General features: G+C 35.3%; 1 protein-coding gene across 3 annotated transcripts in view; it reads right to left on the bottom strand.

The window, feature by feature from the left end:
• Positions 1 to 21646, bottom strand: part of SLIT2 (slit guidance ligand 2) — a 351115-nt gene that overhangs the window by 85256 nt on the left and 244213 nt on the right. For all 3 annotated transcript variants that reach the window (XM_006208114.4, XM_006208112.4, XM_072945820.1), the window contains 3 exons: positions 12105 to 12176; positions 11527 to 11598; positions 2238 to 2309 (listed from right to left, as the gene is read on the bottom strand). In XM_006208114.4, coding sequence (XP_006208176.1) covers positions 2238 to 2309; positions 11527 to 11598; positions 12105 to 12176 — 216 coding nt within the window. The remainder of the gene's footprint in view (positions 1 to 2237; positions 2310 to 11526; positions 11599 to 12104; positions 12177 to 21646) is intronic.

Here is a 21646-nt window from a genome sequence, read left to right on the forward strand (position 1 = left end):
GGATTTTGACACACATTTAGTAGCTTAAAAAATATGCGCTATGCAGGTGAGGTGTGATGCCTTCTTATCTAACACGCTGAAAAATGTTCTTCCCATTTGCCTAAAAGAATCTCTATCCGTAATTAACACAGAGTATTTCAGTTTTGCTTGCTTTTTTAAGACCTCAACTCTATGTACTTGCAAAGCCATGGCTTCCTCGTGATGGTTCTCTTCGCTGCACTCTTTTTTTATCACCCCTCGGGAGCTGAATTTTGGCCTTCTTTGTGGTCTACATAATGCTCTCCTAAGAGCATAGAGGTCTGGTTTGACATATGGACTGGTTAGTCCTATCTCTCCCCACTCTGGGCTATAACATAAGTCACGCAGACCATGTTCCCAAACTTGTTGGCTAACTGGGAACGGAGTTAGAGAGCAGGATGCTGAGGACAAGGAAAGGGTGGGGAGCCTGGAACTAAAGAAAGTTGCTGACCTGAGATTTTTGTTCTTCATTTTCATCTCTGTGGTCTGGGAATTAGGGGGAAAATACTGAATACCACTTTCTTTTGTTTCTTCCATTTATCTACTCCTTCTTCCCAATGTCTCATCTGTTCAAGCAGATCTAAGATGTTTACCCTGGCCAACTTCTCAGCTACATGGAAAGGGATGGTCGTGTCACAGGTTTAAGAAGGGGCCTGAGTCTAGAGATAGGACTTTAGCCAGAGGGGCAAATCTGGCTTTTTAAGTAAGGTTGATTGACATACAGACTCTCAGGGTCATAACCCATTTGTTACATCAACTACCAGTAAGTGTACGTGAAAAGAAAAAGAAAAAGAAGGTGCTATTTTAAGTGTTGGTGCTTGGCAGGATGGTGATAGCAAAAGAGATGGCAAGTAAATGGCGATGAGAATGATGCTAGGAAATGTGGAAGAATGACAGAGAAGCACAAGGCTGTAGCATCCAGCTCTGTCTACGGTGTGTATAGTGCCATCTTACTCAGGATCAGAAACTTTTGCTAACTTCAATGCAATGGCTCAAAAATAAACTGATGTCCAAATAAAGTCACTAGATCACAAAAGTCAGTACTCATCAAGACTGATTGGTTTGTTATAAAATCAATTTATTGGTCTAAGTAGCCTTAAGAGGAAGAGAGAAAGGAACAGAATTGATGGTACTACACATAGTGAGGTCAAATCTTGTTTTGTTAATAATCTGCTTCATTTACATGTGTGTATATGTGTGTGAACTGGGTTGTGATATAAAATATGTTTCTGCATAATAATGAGGAGTTTAAAGTGTGGATAATAGGATGTAATTATAAACACAGATTTATCAAGTAAAGAAAAAAAATCTACATTTCGGAAGGTTGTGGCACTAGGAATACATTTTTTACCAAATAAAGCATACAGACCCCAACGCCAACAAATGCATCCACCCCAAAGAGAAAACAGCATTCTTAACTTGAGAATTTTAAAGCTGACTGACTGTGAGCTAGCTGAGGGAAAAATCACATCACACTCATCTGTTTATCTACAGAAGCTAGGTCAGCGTGTGCCCCAAATGGGTAAGCTGTAAGCGTTCGGTGATTTGAACAGATTTTGATGATCCAAGAATGACAATCTTTGTATTAGCATATTTTTTCAATCTCATTTTCATATGAGCATTCATTAAGACATCTGGGGTCAAGTCTTTCCTTTTAAATATGCATCATAAATACTTCTTTTGAGACAAATGAGTAGTATCTATTCTCTAAGCAGAGTGGTCTTTAAAGATAAAATTGAGGAAACTGATGGATAATTCTCTCTCGGAAGATTAGCCGGAGTGTTACCACCATGTTCTGGCCTACTGCACACCATCTCTGTGTTGGGGCATGTTTTCCAGCATTGTCATGCCTACAGGTTCTTCGGACAAAGATGGATAAACAGATCACTATGTCTTTTTTCTTCTCCCAACTATTGTTAAATCAAAACAGAGAAGTTTCCCAAAGGGCAAGGATTGCACAAGCTTTAAATGACAGAAGAGCCAGGATGCCCAGATTAAAGACACCGTGGAAAGAAAGGTTTGGGGACAATTTCAAAGTATTATGTTTTCAAATAAATAACCATCATCAATGTTAGTACCACCAGACTAATCTTTTCCATTTCATTAAACTAAGTCATTTTGAGTTGAATTATTCTGAAGGCTCCATGAAAATATGAGATGGTACACGGACTAAAATACAATATTTAGGTTCAACAGATCAGAAATAATCAAATACTTACAGTAGCTGTAAGGAAAACAGTCCTTCAAATAAACTTTTTGGGAGTTCTGTGATTTTATTTCCATAGAGGACTCTGGAAAAACATGATTTAAGTGGAAAACATTAGACACCAACCAGCAAAACAAATCCACCTAAAACATATGTATTCAGGCATACAGGAGCTTACGAAGCACTCCATACATCATAGGAGTCATACCTGAGTAAGCAAGCTTCAATTTGCAAATGTTTTCTCTCTGATGATAGATTAGATTTATGCTTATGGTAGAAACTTTGGAAAACATAGGAAAACAGATAAATTAACACAATTTATAATTTTATTGTCTTTTCATAGACATGTTCACTGTTAAAACTGTCATGTTTTTCTACACACACACACACACACACACACACACAGAGACACACACAAAGTTCATATGTAACAACAGCACACAGTGTATAATGAAGGTGAACACTACATGTGGAATCCACTGTTCATTAAAGGGATGACTTTTGGGATTATCATAATGGCAAATAGTGAAAGGGATCCACATAACAGTAACATTTTCATTTTAAAAGTATAATGTATACGCTTCGGAAACGTAACATTTGCAAAGGGAGTGATAATACTGAAAAAGGACAGTTTTTTAAATGTATGTTCCTTGAGGAAACAGGAATAGGAAGCCATCCTCCTGCGCCTGCCCCTGATCAGCCACTAGAGTGGCCACCAAGGGCAAGGACCGTGACCTAATTACTGCAGCACACCTGGCGCCTAGGTTTTGGCACACAGTGATGTTCTAACATTGGACTGATGAGTGAGTATTATTTGAAGAGTACAATGAAGTAACAGATTAGCAGAGGAACAAATTAAGAAATAAATTACCTTATTCACAAAAGGGGTGAAATGATGAGATTTCAAATAAATTGAAATGGCTGACTCATCATGTTGGCTATTGATACCCATGGGTCTGCAATGGTACCCATTTATTTTCAGCTTCCAAAGGAAGGTAGTGGACCACAATCATGTGTAGGAAAATGTAGAAAATTATATTTTTAGAGGGACAATTTGGCAGCATATTGAACCATAAAGATGTTTCTATAAATTTTAACTTAGTAGTTTCTCTCAAGAGGTTAAGAAAATAATTGGAGACAAGCGCAGTATACCAAATGTTAATCATGGCATAATTTATAACAGTGAAAAATTAAATATAAATTAAATGTATCAAAGTCCCTAAAAAGGGGGTTAGCTAAATGTATATTTCACATTGATAAAATTCATGTTTTGAAGAATTTTTAGTGACATGAAAGTGTTCATGATTTAATGTTAAGTTTAAAAAGCATAATACAAAAGAATATATTATGGTATAACTTTAAATTTGTTTAGAAAAAATATATACATAGAAAAAAAGTGAAAAGTCTCTGGCTGGCAGATGATTTGCCATCCAGAGGTCATTTGATTTTGTATCTATATTTTCCTTATTTTTTAAAATATTCTCTATAATGGGCATATATTACTTTTGGAAAAAACAAATGGATGTCATAAAATGAAAAGGAAAAGGTGGAATGAGAATCAAAATAATTAATATGTTTGGCAGCTGTATATGACTTCTGTTTGGAAGGAAGGAAAATAACAATACAAGAGAGATGAATCAGAGTGAGGAAAAGCTGTTCCCTTTTAAAATGTCAGTGGCAGATGAGATTTATTACAATTACGAAGAAAACTCGCAAGGGAGTAAATAAAGCTGGCTGCTGTGCTGTGTACAGAGACCTTCCATTTGTATAGATTTCAGGGGTACAGTTATATAGCATGGCATAAACATTCATCTGTGCAGAACATAAATGTTTTTTAAAAACATTAAGTCGATTAGGGAAGAAATAATTTAAAAAAATTAAGAATGAAAGAGAGATCCAGTCAGGGCCAAGCAGGTAAGGGAATTAAGAAAGGATAAAGCATACAGCCAGCATAGTACTCAACGGTGAAAAACTCAAAAGCTTCCCACTAAAATCTGGGACAAGACAAGGATGCCCACTATCACCACTCCTATTCAACATAGTCCTGGAAGTCCTAGCCACAGCAGTCAGGCAAGAGAAAGAAATAAAAGGGATCCAAATTGGAAAAGAAGAGGTAAAAGTGTCATTATATGCTGATGACATGTTACTATATATAGAAAACCCTAAAAGGTCCACACAAAAGCTACTAGAGCTGATTGAAGAATTCAGCAAGGTAGCAGGTTACAAAATTAACGTTCAAAAATCAGTTGCATTTCTTTACACTAACGATAAATCAACAGAAAAAGAAAGTAAAGAAACAATTCCCTTTAAAATAGCACCCACAGTAATAAAATATCTGGGAATAAATCTAACCAAGGAGGTGAAAGAATTATACACAGAAAACTATAAACCATTGATGAAGGAAATTAAAGAAGACTTTAAAAAATGGAAAGATATTCCATGCTCTTGGATTGGAAGAATCAATATTGTTAAAATGGTCACACTGCCCAAGGCAATCTACAGATTTAATGCAATCCCTATCCAATTACCCAGGACATATTTCACAGAACTAGAACAAATCATAATAAAATTTATATGGAACCATCAAAGACCTAGAATTGCCAAAGCATTACTGAAGAGAAAGAAAGAGTCTGGAGGAATAACTCTCCCAGACTTCAGACAATACTATAGAGCTACAGTCATCAAGACAGCATGGTATTGGTACCAAAACAGAAATATAGACCAATGGAACAGAATAGAGAGCCCAGAAATGAACTCACAAACTTTTGGTCAACTAATCTTCGACAAAGGAGGCAAGAATATACAATGGAATAAAGACAGCAAATGGTGTTGGGAAAACTGGACAGCAGCATGTAAAACAATGAAGCTAGAACACTCCCTTACACCATATACAAAAATCAACTCAAAATGGATTAAAGACTTAACATAAGACAAGATACAATAAACCTCCTAGAGGAAAACATAGGCAAAACATTATCTGACATACATTTCAAAAATTTTCTCCTAGAAGAAATAAAAGCAAGAATAAACAAATGGGACCTAATGAAACTTACAAGCTTCTGCACAGCAAAGGAAACCAGAAGTAAAACAAGAAGAAAACCCATGGAATGGGAGAAAATTTTTGCAAAAGATGAAACCGACAAAGGCTTGATCTCCAGAATATATAAGCAGCTCATATGACTCAATAAGAAAAAAATAAACAACCCAATCCAAAAATGGGCAGAAGACCTAAACAAGCAATTCTCCAAGGAAGACATACAAATGATCAAAAAGCACATGAAAAAATGCTCAATATCACTAATTATCAGAGAAATGCAAATCAAAACTACAATGAGGTATCACCTCACACCAGTCAGAATGGCTGTCATTCAAAAATCCACAAATGACAAATGCTGGAGAGGCTGTGGAGAAAGGGGAACCCTCCTACCACTGCTGGTGGGAATGCAGTTTGGTGCAGCCACTATGGAAAACAGTGTGGAGATTCCTCAAAAGACTAGGAACAGACTTACCATATGACCCAGGAATCCCACTCCTGGGCTTGTATTCAGAAGGAAATCTACTTCAGGATGACACCTGCACCCCAATGTTCATAGCAGCACTATTTACAACAGCCAAAACATGGAAACAGCCTAAATGTCCATCAATGGATGATTGGATAAAGAAGAGGTGGTATATTTATACAATGGAATACTACTCAGCCATAAAAACCGACAACATAATGCCATTTGCAGCAACATGGATGCTCCTGGAGAATGTCATTCTAAGTGAAGTAAGCCAGAAAGAGAAAGAAAAATACCATATGAGATGGCTCATATGTGGAATCTAAAAAACAAAAACAAAAACAAAAACATAAACAAACAAACAAACAAAAACAAAGCATAAATACAGGACAGAAATAGACTCACAGACAGAGAATACAGACTTATGGTTACCAGGGGGGTGGAGGGTGGGAAGGGATAGACTGGGATTTCAAAATTGTAGAATAGATAAGCAAGATTACAGTGTATAGCACAGGGAAATATACACAAAATGTTATGATAACTCACAGAAAAAAAAATGTGACAATGAGTGTGTATATTTTCATGAATGACTGAAAAATTGTGCTGAACACTGGAATTTGACACAACATTGTAAAATGACTATAAATCAATAAAAAATGTTTAAAAAAAAGAAAGGATAAAGCAATAATAAATACATGTTTTAAGGTCAAGAATAGGAGAATTTTAGGAAACAAATGGTCAGTTCAAGACAGCACTGATTCAAGATATTCAGTTCAATACCATTCAATCAATGCATTCAGCAATAGATACTGTACCCTCATTACGTGCCGGGAACTTTGCCAGGTTCGAAGCTTGGTACCCAATTAAACTGAATCCAACTGTTACTTGTTCAGTGGTCACCATTTTCCTGTATGCCAACCACTGATACAACTAAAATGAATAAATGGCTTCAAAGAGCCACCCCAAAGGGCTCTTTTGAATATTGAAGGAGTTTCACATTTTGAACCCACTGAGAGCTAAAAGGAAGACAGGATGCAAACAAATTGTGGGGTTCCCACATCAGCATCAAGGGATGAATGGTTTAGTAGGTTGTTGACTTGGGACTTCTGTTTCAAAGGTTGGCTCAAATAGCTTGAAAGGAGGACCAGCCAGGAGGGGTGTCAGACTTACATGGTGAAAATATTTTCTTTTCCAAAAAATTATTCTGTTTTCTTGAAGGTCATGTTAAAAAAAATAGATGCTTACTATTAATGAGACAATTTGGGTACATGAGGGAAAAAAAGAAGTCACAAAAAGATGTAGGAAATCTGTAAGTGTAGGTGGTATTGGGTACAATGACTGCCTTAAAAACATTACAATAAAGGAAAGCTAGATATTATGGGGATGTGATTTCTCCACAAAAAGGTATAGCAGTACTAGGGCTGAATATGGTTTTCTTACCCACAGGGAAATCAAAACGGTAGGAAGGCAAAAGGAATTTAAAAAATAGCAAAAATCCAAAGAGCAGGACAGAAAAATTGGATGGCAGCCAAGAAAATAAGGCCAAAATCTATAAAAATGAGGGAAAGGCATATTATCACAGAAAGATACAAAGTGCAAGAAGGCCAGTGAGAATCTTGCTAAGCTCATAAGAGAGGATGAAAATTAAAAAAAAAGAATCGAAAGATAAAAATGAATTTAAATGAAAAGAAAATAAATACATGAGGGATATGGATAATATCCAAATGCCAAGAATGACACGGTGCGTAGCTTTGCTACAGTTTTCTTATATATTCTTACACTGCATACTATATTCTGCATACGTTATACGGTGTACTATTATGCTCATAGAGAAATTCTTATAGTCCTTTGGAACAATGGGGAAATCTCAAGGCAGATTTTGTACCTGCTACTAGAAGAAAGGCTAAGAAGAATATTAAAACCAGTTTCACTCTGCTGAGTTTCAGTATTGGGACAGGAAGACACAGCAACCACTGCTGGCCAGTCTTCGGCTTCTCCTGCCTTTGTGAAAGCTGGCAGAACACCAAACTCCAACTTAAAAGAAAAAAAAAAAATGCCCCAAATAGAAACCTATATGATGGCTATCATGAGAAAGGTGCTAAGGGCAGGCTTTATTAACCAAACAGGTGTCAGAAAGCTATACTTACAAATGAAAAGCCATATGTATTTGATTAATATTTGTTTGAATTAAAAGACTAGGCAATTTGAAAGAGAGTACAGTAAAGAGAAGGCAGAGGTCGCTAGGGTTTCATTGAAAACCAGTGGAAAATGCAAGGTCCTGCAGAAGAGTTAACATCAGTCCAAGAAGAGCCTGCAGGAAATGCAAACGCAGCAATCAAGCCTTTCACTGTAAACCCCGGTGGAATTTGGGAGCTGGTGAGTGAAGAGAGGAAATGAGAGTTAGTGAACTACAGTAGTCTGGGAAAGGTGACTGAAAACCTGAGGATCATGGGCATAAAAATTCCCCGGGTAATTAAAACCCAGAAACATACAGATTGGTAAGTATCAGGAGAATTTATCACGGTCATATATATTATCTCTGGAAAGCTTCCTCTGTGCTTTAACAAAGCCAGGAGAGGAATAATCCGGTTCCCACCTTAGAGAGGGGACAATGGAAGCACAGGAAATTAGGAACTAGCTCCACTACCTAGGAGAGCCTTCGTCAGAATACAAGCCACCCAGGGTTCCAGGAGCTATATGCTTAGCCACTTGCTACTCTGCTACAGTGCTTCTGATTTTGTTAATATAAAGGTAAGTTTTCAACCAGTAAATGAAAAAAAAAAAAACTTAGAGACAACGCTAAGTGTACTTTTATGCTGAATTCTTAATAAATGATGATTAAATGTTATGGAAATTTTGTTGATGTCACAGTGAAGGCAAGAAAAAGCCTTGAGGATAAAATGATTTCACAGATGCATGTATCTTGAATGATGTTTTGTTAATTATAGGTAATATGTTATATAATAAAGTATGTCAATATACTAATGATATATAATAAAATGTAACAAAATTAATGTTAATAAAAATAAATAAATGTTAATGAATTTAACAGGAGCGACCTTAAAAAACATTCAACAGATCAAGACCAGTTGTCTCTAAGATATACTAGTTTGGTAACAACAAAGTAATTTATTAAATAAAATGCATTAGGCATCATATCGTCTTTAAATATTTTCACTTCTTTAGCAAATGTAGTAATTAAATTAAGCTGGCTAAATAACTGAATACAGGTCCAGAAAGATATATAGAAGAAAACTGAATAAGTAAAAAATCTCATTTAAAAAAAGAAATGTTGCCCATTTGTATCAGTCTTGCAGGTTTATCTCCGCACTCCCAAGTCACTTCACGCCTTTCTGGAATCTGCTCCCCTCTGGTCATAATGACTTTTTCTTTCTCTTTCCTGAAACACTCAGCATCCTTCTGCCTCAGAGCCCTAATATTGGCTGTCCCCTGTGTCCTGAATGCTCTTTCTCTACTTACCTGCACAGCTCACTCCTACGATTGCAACTTTCGATCTTTGCTCAATATCACTTCCTTGGGGGCCTCTGTGAATCATTCTATTTAAAATGTCAACTCTCCTCTCCCCTGGCATTCCTTACCCTCTTTCCTTTCTTAATTTTCCTTCACAGTGCATAGTACATCAGATGTACTATATTTTTTGTCCATTGTACAGTTATCAGGGGTCACCTCCACGAGGGCGGCGTTTTTGTGTTTCGTTCATGCACGCCTACTCAGAGCCTCACATGGGGACGAGGACACCGGAGGGGCCCAATATGTTTCTGCTGATTGTGTTTATGTGACGAAAAGGGCTACTGCAAATCTGGGTAGTTACATGCTTTTTGGAGGGGGTAAATAATTTAACCTTTGGGAGGCCAATCTGGAACATGAACACAATGCGGAAAATGGTACCAGTTATAATATGTGGACTTTCTCTACGATAGTAGAGCGATTTGATTCTCTCCTAGTTGGTTTGTTTTATAATGTTTTAAGGTGTTACATGAATATTCCATTTCTGGAGAGCAGTTCTTATTTTTCCAGGTACTGCTATGGTTTGAACTGGAAATTCCTCAGTGATTTAACGCCCTGGCTAAAATGCACTCCCACAAGGAAAAATCATACTTTTCTTCTGTTTTCCAAAAGAACTGTGTACATGAGAGCCCTGATCACGATGATTAAGATCCCAATTCAGCTAGCGTGTTCTCCTACGTGTTGTCATTTCTTTTACTATTTGCCATTAGTTTATTATGTGTATATTGATTAGTACATGATAAGTTATAATAATCAATTATAATATATTTTTAATAAATATAATGGAATTCACTGTGATAAATAATATAATTAATTTATTGTCTACTTTATTTTACTGTTTCTTTTTATCATTTAATTCTCACAACCACAAGTGTCAACATTATTAAGGCAACTTAAAAGTAAACTCTGCAAGCAAGCAGATATAAATAATTCTCCATCCTCCCCCCCCCTTTTTTTTTTGACATTTAATGGTTATCTTTGGGTCACAGATGCTTGAAGCACCAGGAATTCGTATACTGACTTGACTTTTATTCTGTCCTTTTGTAAGGCTGGGAGGTTACCTGTGTTTACCTTGGATAGTATTACTGCCCAGGAAGGTATGCACAGTACTTTAGGGACAGTTTGGGTGATTTAATAGAGTTTTCATTGAGCTTTGTGAGTTTACAATCTGACAGCCTACCCTGAGGGCAATGCATGACTGCGCTGCACATTTTCTGCCAACAGGTGTTCCCCTGGTTTTGGACTTCATCTATTAAAAAGAAAGCCCAAAACAAAACAAAACAAAAAATCAAAAATGAACTTAGGCAGATACTGCAGGTGAAGTGATAGTTTTCTAGAATTTCTTTTCTTCAAAGAAAATTGCATTTTTCTGAGCAGAGCAGCCTAGCCACCTGAACATCCATGTGCCTAGGTGGGTGGGTCTATCTCGTCCCCTTGGTATGAGTGTAAACTGTTATACAAACCCCAGGTGTTCACACAGGTGTATCCTGAAATTCTCACTGGGTACCGTCAACTTCTGAAATTCCTAAGAGCCCTACAGTAACTTACATCAATAGGAACCCTTCTCTAAGCATCGACTCAAAAGAAAAAAAAAAAAACCAGGCTTCATTTTCAAACTTTAAAATTAAACTTTGAAATAAAGGTTACTCTTCTTGGTGGACTTCTGAAGATTTTGCACAAGTCTGAAGGAAAAACAGCCTTTATAAATACACAATAGAACCACTTTAATTTTCATAGCTATCTCCCTGGAAGTCCCTTTGACATTAAAAAGCTGTCATACCCTCTTATCTTTGTCCTTTGAGACATTAAAGCTGGTTCTTTCAGGGAAGTCTTAAGGTGATGAAGCAGAGGGTTGAGGGGCCCCTACTGGCCATCTTCAACTGTTCTCTGCAAGACTTCACTCAGCATCGTTCTAAAGGAACCGATACCATCCCCAGAGACAGCGGCTATTGGCTTAAGGATTATAAACAGCACAGACAAGAGCACGCCAAAATAAACATTTTCCTTTTACTTCGGAAAGACAGCACTGTCCAAAAGGGGGGCTCTTGCTCTCTAACTATCAAATCCTAAAATATATACCCCTATTGGCTGATTTCAGTGACAGGGAGCAGTTCTCCATAAAAATGATGACATTCGTTAATGAATCTAATAATTATTATTAATAATCCATAATAAAAAAACTTAAAGGAGTATTTTTTTAAATCCAAATATAAAATAAAAAGCCACTGTTCATCGTGCATTCTGCTTTCCTTCCATGATGTGGTCAATACTTACAGTGAATTCAGGGAGCGGAGTCCTTGGAAGGCATCTGGCGCTAGCTCAGAGATCTGATTATTGCTCAGGTCGCTAAGATTAAAAATAGAGTTAGGTTAAATTAAATAGAAAGTCAGTGAGATTTACCGCAGGAGAAAGCTATTTATTGCTGTTACATGTCAGTTTTGCACCTATCAGTACATGTATAACATTCACAACATGAAACATGTGAAACATCCTAAATTTTTAAAAAATCACACGTTTTAATCAACTGTTGGCCGTTTTCCTAAATTATTATTAAGGATGCCCTTTGTCTTATTTTTGAAACTAGAATATTAAGAATGCAGCTGCGTAATATATTGACCACATCCATTCATACTAGTGTGACTTAATATGCTGAATTACAGAGAACTTTAAAAAAATGAATAGTTTGGCTTTTAACATTACAATATTATAGAACTAGCAATCAGATAGTCACACTGCTTCTTAGTTAAGCTGTCAAACATTTAAATATTCATACTTAAATGGGTGTCTCTGCATGGTCATGACCTGTATAATTTTTTAAAAATTACATTGATTTCAGAATATTATTCACTCACATTCTTCTAAGCTTTTTATACGGTGAGAAAGCTCCAGGAGGGATGACCTTGATTGAGTTCTGTTCCAAACGTCTGTAACGAAAAAAATCCATTTTTAAAATAGAAATGGGAGCTCTCAGATATGTTTAATTCAAGCCATGTCAAGAAGCAAAGGTGACGTATTTCATGAGTGATACTTTCTTTTTTTTCTCAAAAAAAGACTACTAAAATTCATTGTGCTTGCTGTGCCCTAAAAGTGGAGCAAGATTGGGAATAAAAACAAATGTGAAAGCAATAAAATATTCTGATTTTTAGGTATTGCAGGTTTATTAATATTTAAGGCTGGACTTTGTATAAAAGAGAGAACACCTGTAAGAAACTAAGCTGGGAATACATTTTACTAACTTCAATATCAGCAAGAAAAACACACTGTAACACTGAATGGGTGTAGAACATTCTTTAGAGGTAGTTATAACTCTTCCAGAAAAGAAATTATTGTGGAATATTAAATTTTATAAACCTTTTCCTCTATAGAAAGCATACTATAGGTTGAAAAAATGGCATACGCAGAAAATTAATTTTGAAGCTTTTTCTGAGGAAAAAGTTTACATTCTAAACCCACAAGTGCTATAGATATTTTCAGTAAGACTGTCTGGACTCTGTCAATCCATTACGTGAATATTTCATGTGGAAACCACCACAGCAAAGTGCATTTAAACACAACCGAAGTATTTTTATGATGCACTAAAATCTGAGAGTTGAAAATAACCCTCTAACATTATCTACTCCATGATTCAGCTCAATTTTACCAACCTAGCAATGAAAGACTCAAAATAACATACTGAAATAAAATGTTTTGGTAAATATTTTAGTCTATCAAAAAAAAAATGTTGCCTGTAAGCCTCATTTCTACCCGTATGAAAATCCTAGTATTTTCCATCCCGTTCTCCTCGCTTCTGCTCTGCATCCCAGGGGCATGACTCCTTGAACCACCTATCCCAGGCTTACTTGCTGACTGGCTGTTGTGAGACTTGGTGGGTGAAAGGCACTGGTGGGAGACTGAAGGTGGGGCAGTCGGGTTATTTTCCCGTTTTCTGCGCCAGGGGACATCCTCCGCAATGGTCTCATCTCTTTGTTAACTTCAGCTCCCGCTAAGGGCCAGCTCCTGGCTTCGAATAACGTCACCTCCTTAGTTCTTTGTAGCCCTGGAGGTGGAAGCAGCTTTCTAGTCTCTGTGTCACTTCCTACAACTGTTTAACTCATTCGTCATATTAAATCCTTCTGTTGAAATACTTGGCCTGAGTTCCATTTTCCTGCCTGAATTTTAAAAAATACATATACACGCCCATACATACATCTGTACATTTATACTGATGTAGTTATGTATAAATATAATATATGTAATAGACTATATGTGTCCTATACATTGACTCATCTTTACTGAATACTGGTAATACTCTGACATATATGTATTACAAACATTTAATGAACATCAGATCAAAATAAATGGAGGTTAAGTCAAATTGCCTAAATTTTGATCTTTTGTTTGATCGTTTGAGCCTGTTTTCTTCAACATTCTCAGGGCTCACCCTCTGACCTCCCATTCTCTACAGGCAGTGGGTTTCCTCAGTCTTCACTACTCTTGAACTCACTGTAGCATTTGATATTGTGAACAATCATTCTTCCCTTGGAGGTGACACTGTATGATGCTGATTCTCAGTCTACTTTTTCTCAGTTTATGGCTTCACTTTCTTTCTAGTCGTCCACATTGAGCTAATCCCCAAGTTCCTGCCTCTTCTTTTCTCCCACAAAAGGTACAGTCCCTTCTCTAACTTGCAATGTTAAGGCATAATTCTCCCCCTCCAAAAAACAGAAGTTATTTTGTTCATATTAAAGAGAAATTTAAGCTTAAGCTATTTACAAAATATGTAAGGAAGAAAGTTAAAGTCATAATATACTACTAAGATCACTAAATTTCACTTTAGTTTTTTTGCATGCATATTTACTTTACATAATTGAAATCTCATGGTGTAGAGAATTTTAAGTTGAATCTTTTCCATTAAATATCGTATCATCTATGTTTTCCTATATCATTAAATTTTTTGAAAGACATTATTTTTAATGTTTTCGTAACATTCAATTATCCCAAAATGGACCATATTTCATCCATCATTCCCTATCTGTTAGCCATTTAAGTTAATAATAATTTTACATCATTATTAATAATATTATTTAGTTATTTTAAGACAACTAAATCATGGCCTCCTTTTGAAGCCTTCCTTTATTTTCTTAGATATGGTAAACTGTCTCTTTCTATCCAAGGGCATTCTCTTCCAAACACCTCTCTTTTATCTCACTGTATTCTGTTCATTTTTCACACATCCCTTGCCTCCTTCCAGTTATTGGTTCTTAAGGGGCAGATTTACCCTAGAAGACAAGAAATAAATTGTATGAAGAAAACATAGATTTAGCATCTGGGTTATTTATCTAAGTCTTAAGAAAGGGTGCTTTCTCAAAACCTCTAAATATAGCAAAGGCTATTTTAATCATTTCACTGTTACATTATGGACTAGAACATTATGAATTGATAGTTTAGAGACACTTTTTGTTGTTGCTGCTGTGATCCATTCTTGCAGTTGGATTTTAAGAAGTTTAAAATGTAATCAATGAAAATTTAGTGAAAACAAGCTATGGATAGAATATTATTGGTTAGACGACTGTCTTCAAACCTAGGCCACTGAAATGTCATTTCACGTTGTTAAAGACTTGCTCAATAATGTTACAATGAGAAAAAAAAAACTCTTAGTGTCTAGTAGGTTTCTTTTAACACTAATGCAAAACTAGATCATGCAATTACTTTTTGCAAATTTTATGTCAGGTTCTTGAAAATAAGGGAATCAGCAATTATTTATTTTTATTAATTCAACCTGCAAATATTTACTGATTACCCTGTGCAAGATATTATATTACATAATTGCAATTCAATGGTGATCTAAAACAGATATGTTTATACCCTCATGGAGGTTTTATTGATTAAGTGTCTAATTTTACAGCTATATTTCCAACTAATTTGTTCAATACCTTTAAAAAATACCATGTTCAGCACTAAGACTTCTGAAATGTCCATAATATTAACTCACAAATGTGGTCAAACTAATTCTATCATTTAATATAATTGAATAGTTTCTTTAGAAATTTAAAAATTCACCTATTATTTCAAAGTTTCAGAACCTAGAATACTTATAATGATCACTAATTGTTCTAATGACATTCAAATATATTTGACTGCAACTTAGTTTATGTGTTGAATCTGCAGTTAATTTCACTGATAAATATTTCTGCTAAAACAAAAAAACAAAAAGATATAGTAAGTGGGGCCATATACTTTTTTAGAAAAATGAATGCTCACAAAGTTATAAACAAAGAGAAATTGTGATGAAATGGTATTAGTTTTTATATGTGAAAATAATAACTCAAATCTAATACAGCCAAGCTGCATGAGTTGTTCCTTATTGTGATATACCATGATTTAATCTCCACATGCAAACCATTTCATTTACAACAATGCAACAGAAAGCTGAACAACGACATGCACAATGGATTTGCTTGCTTTTCTTTACTTATCTATTTACTTCCAACCTTGTTCCAAAAAAAAAAAAAGTATTTGAAACAAAGCTTACTTGGCTATTTATATTCACTCAGGAGCTGATCAGTTTTTCTGCCACTGTCTCAGCAGTCTGCTAAGACACAACATAACTGCCTCTTCATTCATAGAGAAAGATTCTCAAGAAGGAAAATATTCTGCCACTGCCAGGTGTCAAAAATAAATTTTAAAATGTCTTATTTTCTTGTCTTCAGTGGAAAACTAAACTAATACGCATTTCCTGTAAACTTTTAGGGCTCCAGGATAAAGAATTTTTGTTTTTCATTACAAGAACTTTATATTTGACAAACTACAAACAGGACACATCTCAAATGCTGCTCTTCCTCCAAAAAAAGAAAGGATGTATTAAAACTAAATTATAAAAAATAAGGAAGAAAAATACTAGCATTTTCAGGTGAAGGTTAAAAGGAAGCAAATGAAATTTACAGTTTCTAGCTTTGCTATCCTCTCATCTTCTACTCTAACAGCACAGAATCTGCTGAATTTTATAGAGAACAAATTTGAATTCATTGTTCCATGAAGAATCTGATTTAAAACATTCCAGAGTTACCAAAACAGACAGTGTAATGGCTGAGATGTATCTGCAAGCTGTAGCAAACGTTCACTAGAATTAAGAGCCTTCCTGAAGCTGGTCCTTCATAGAAAGAAAATTTAATATTTTGAATTTCAAAGTAAACATGTATTTAGAAAACTGAAAACTAGAGGGAGAAAATTTTATAAACCGCATACTATGAACAAAGACTTTTTCATATATAAGGCGCCAGGGAGTTTTCCTCCACAGAATGTATGCGAACGACTCCAACACATTTTATCACTGTGTGTATGTACATCTTAAAGCAATCTGTTGTTACCACTTCATCAAAACCAGCTGGAAAGTTTATTAGAAGTTCAGTTTTAGTTAGGACACAGTCTTCTAACTACTCCAATCAAAAAATTCATAAGTATGTTTAACCCATAAAGGTCTTCCCTCCCCACTCCCATATATGTTTTTCTCTTGCTCTCTAATTACTGCTATTTTTTAAAAATACATGTCCTCACACTTTTAGAGTTCCTAAAGAATGAACTGTTACCAATATATCACTTTCTGGTGCCTATTTCAAAGACGGCAGAAAATGGGAAATGATTGGTAAATCATCCTGCTGTAATACTGCAGACCCTTAGAACATGGAAATGACATGCTGGTATAACTGGGCTGTGTGGCATGTAAACACTCTCCTCTGGTCAGCAATGAGCGCATCTTACATCAGTGAAGCATACAACACAGTGTAACTGGGCATGCAAAAGCTCCAACTAGTTCTGAAGACATTTACACTGTATTTAACCATGTTAGTTTATTTTAAATGACACTTTCAGCTCACTAGCTTTCAATGCTTCAGCATTCTTTTCAGTATTTTTCGAATTAAATTATTTTCACAAACTATAAAAAATAATCCACATGCCAAAGCTGAAATAGCTCTCCCCAAGAGGTATTTATGTTTCGTATATGTACAGACATAGAGAAAAAATGTGTAGTTTAGTGATTAAAAAAATGAGCTTTATACAGACTCGGAATAAATTCTGGATCTGCCACTGATTAGCTCTGTGAATCTGGGAAACTTTACTGTTTCTCTCTGTCTGAGTTTCTATTTCTGAAAAATAAGAAAATAAAACCTTCTAAAAATGTTTTGGTAAAAATTATGAGATGTAAAATAATAAATATGTAGTATGCTTTTCCTGCTCAAAAATAGAGAAACAGGAGGAGGGTATAGCTGAATGGTAGAGTGCATACCTAGCACGCACAAGGTCCTGGGTTCAATCCCCAGTACCTCTGTTTAAGTAAATAAATACATAAATAAACCTAAATGACCCCCCCATAAAAATGGTGAAACAATAAAAATGAGGATATATATGTGTACATGTGTAACATATAATATACAGCATTATATGCTGCAATATCTACAGCATATTAGTTACACAGACATACACAGATTATATAAAGAATCAATCTGACACATGATTTAATCTCTAATTAGAAACAAATATTTATGGTTCCAAAACACATTTTAAAACAAATTAGCAGAACGGTTTTGCTGATAATTCATAACTGCATATTAAACACATACAGATATGCATCATTCACATGGAGGCTAAAAAAATATAAACGGTTGCAATTTCCATGATCCACATGATTCAAATATAACACTTTCTCTAATGTGAACATGTCTTAGAAACTCAAAAAACTTTTTACACCACTAGTAAAGTATGAGTTTGACTGTTTCTGTAACATACAGCCCAGATGCTGATTATACATGGTAATAAAACTGACAGTTCTTCGCATTTTCCCCATCTGCTTTTAATGTAAATGGCAAAAACAGCTGCCAGAAAATACAACAGATTTAATGGGGTGAAGGCTGGAGTGGCAGAATGACTCTAGCTTCTGAGTCATGCTCGGTGTAGCCAAACATTCTCATCATAGGTAACCTCAGTCCAGCCTTTGTAAAGGAGGAAGTAGCAATATGACTTTGACATCAGGGATCTTCTTGACTTTTACATAATAACTCTAAAGTAAGGGCTTCATATTTCTGGAATGTTACTTCTAACTTGAGCAGTAAATGAAAGCTCTCATATGTCCCTACATAAAATAACCCAAGATTATTTTAGACTAGAATATTATTGCTGTTATATAATTGCAGTTTCTAGAACCTTTTAAGTTTAATAAATACCTTTAACAGCTGAGTGAATATTGGTCCCTAGAGGGACATACCTTGCCTATATAGCCAGGGTTTTTGCCGTAAGACTGTGTCCATCCTAATTGATTATCAGTGATCCCTGTCTCTGGATGACTTGTTCCTGAAAATTGTCCATTTCCTTACTCTTATTTTATTTCTTGTGATGTGTCATACTGGGTACATTTCCCTGAGTGTAAGAACAACTGATGTTTTTATAATAAAAATAATTTTTTTTTCCATTTGATCTTTAAGAATTTAAAGCAAGACAAAAGTGTGTGTGTGTTTCTACTGACCTCATATTTCAGGCAATGATCTTCTGAATGAGTGTTAAAAATTTTTTATGTATGCATTTATATGGACATATACCCAAATGCAAACAAAAGTACACTCAACACACACAATCGCATAATTTAGATTTAGAGGGAAAAATGGGCTGAGACACATGCCTCACAGATTTCAGGGGAACAGAGCACAGAATCATAATGTCACTAACACTCAGTTTTCATACATAATTTTTCTTTAGTAATCCAAGAAAGACAAGTGGAAGTTTTGCTGTTTTGTTTTTCATTAATGAGTAAAACCTTCTGGACACTTAGTATGTGTCAGGCACTGAGCTAAGTCTCCCATTTGGTAATATTGGTTTAAAAAAATGCAAATTATCAGTATACATCACTTGTTTAACAGTGTTACTCAGTGAGAGATAGGAAATAGCCTTCTCCCTGATGCCTGCACTGAGTCATTGTCCAAGTTATCTGTCATCTTTCTCCGAAAGTTCAGATAACGCTGTGATCACTAGTAGAATTTCAACTCTACAAATTTTCAATTTACTCTTTCCCATAAATCTATAACTTAATTCTTAAAAAACAAGTAGCAATTTCATTCATTTGAGAATGAATTATACGATAACTATGCCCCAGCTGTCTTCATTTCCATGTCAAAGTCTACACAGGTCTTATTTTACTGGATCTCCATTTCTTTCCTGCAGAAGCTTTTTTAGTGATTTAACCACAACAGCTTCCAAGTCACTTCTTGTAAGTGCCTCCCATCACTATCTCCGCTGAGCCTGCAGCCTGCCTTACGTAGACTCTTTCTATTACATTCTTTTCCGCCAAACCATCCTCTACTCCATGTGAGAGTGATTTTTCTAACTAACGAATAGAATCGTACTACTACACTGCTCAAAATTTCCCCTTGTATCCTACTGTCATCAGGACGGGTGATTCTTCAAGATTAGGCTTCTATTTTATGTTCTAACAATTAGAACTGTTTGCATTTCTCAAAGACACAATCATCTTCCACTTTTCTGGGACTTCGTGATGCTCTTTCCCCTGTCTAGAAAGCCCCCCGTTTCTCTTCTGGCAAAACATGTCCTCATACCTGAAGATTCTAGGAGTCCTCCAGGAAAATCAAGAGATTCCTTTCTCTGTGCTCCCCATGCACATGGATTTATTACTTGTCCTATAGGTTTGATCATTTCTGTTTGTGTAAAGCTTCAGTTCTCTGCACTGTATACATTTTGAAAGCTGGACCTGTGATCTCTCAACCGTAATGCATGATGCAGAGTAGGCCCTCAAAAATATTTGTTGAACATGTAGAACATGAAAAAAAATGTTATTTTTCTAGGTGTCATGATCTGTTGCAACAACTTTCATCAGATAACTTGGAATGTTTAAGAGAAACCAGTTAGTGCTTCTGCTTTGCCTTACTACTCTAGTCATTTTAATATTTCTTTTATATCAATTTTACCATACTCATTTTCACATTTTAACTAATAGTACAAGAGTTTGATTCATTCTTCTATACTTTTCTCTTATGAAAGCCATTATGGTTTTCTATTTAACTGATCAAACAAATCAACGACAAAAAGGCATACAAAGGGTGTGTGTATACATATATATAACAGTTATGTTAGCATATAAATTTCTTTGTGAAATTAGGTACAAATAAGAAAAACATCAATATGTTGAAAAAGGTAACCAATGGAATGGAAGAAAATATTTGCAAATCATATATCTGCTAGGGGTGAATATCCAAAATATGTCAAGAATTCATACAACCCAACAGCAAAAAAGCAAATAATCAAAATAATAAATGGGCAAAGGGACTGAATAGACATTTTTCCAAAGACATACAAATGGTGAGTAGAAACACGAAAAGGTGCTCAACATCACTAATCATTAGAGAAATGCAAATGAGGACCACAGTGAGGTCACCTCACACCTGTTAGGATGGCTATTATCAAAAAGACAAGACTTAACAAATGTTGGCAAGGATGTTGAGAAAACAGAACCCTCATGCACTGTTTGTGGGAATGTAAAATTAGTACCACCATTATAGAAAACAGTATAGTGGTTCTCAAAAAATTAAAAATAGAACTACCACATAATCCAGCAATCTGACTCCTGGGTATATATCTGAAGGAGCTGAACTCACTCTCTTGAAGAGATATCTGCATTCCCATGTTTATCACAGGTTTATTCACAATAGCCAAGATATGGAAGCAACCTTAATGTCCCACTACAGATGAATGGATAAATTGTGATGTATATACAATGGAATATTACACAACCATAAAAGGAAGGAAATCCTGTAATTTGTGACATCATAGATGAACCTGGAAGGATAATATGTTACGTGAAATAAGCTGAACAGATAAATACAAATACTGTACGCTATCACTTATATGTGGAATCTTAAAAAAAAAGCCAGTTTCATTAAAACAGAATAGAAAAGTGATTGGCTGACGCTGATGGGAGTAAAAATGGGGAGATGTAGGTTAAAAGGTACAAATACTAAGTTATAAGAAGAATAAATTCTGAGGATCTAATGTACAGTACAGTGACCATAGTTAATAATATATTTCAAATGTATAGTTGAAAATTGCTGAAAGTAGAACTTAAGCTTTCTTATCACACACACAAAAATAGTTAACTATGTGAGGTGATAACTGTGTTAATTATCTTGATCTTGGTAATCATTTTACAATGAGTAAGTATGTCAAATCATCATGCTGTACACTTTAAATACATACAATTATGTTTGTCAATTATTTCTCAGTAAAATTGGAAAAAAAAAGGAGGTAAGGTTCATGGAAATAGGTACAAAGAATTTTATCATGACCCCACACTCTTAATAAAAATGAATTCACTGCATGTAATGGATACATGTAGCTTTAAAAAATGATGATTCTA

The sequence above is a fragment of the Vicugna pacos genome, chromosome 2 (genome assembly GCF_048564905.1).
Source record: "Vicugna pacos chromosome 2, VicPac4, whole genome shotgun sequence".
NCBI classification, from domain to species: domain Eukaryota; kingdom Metazoa; phylum Chordata; class Mammalia; order Artiodactyla; family Camelidae; genus Vicugna; species Vicugna pacos.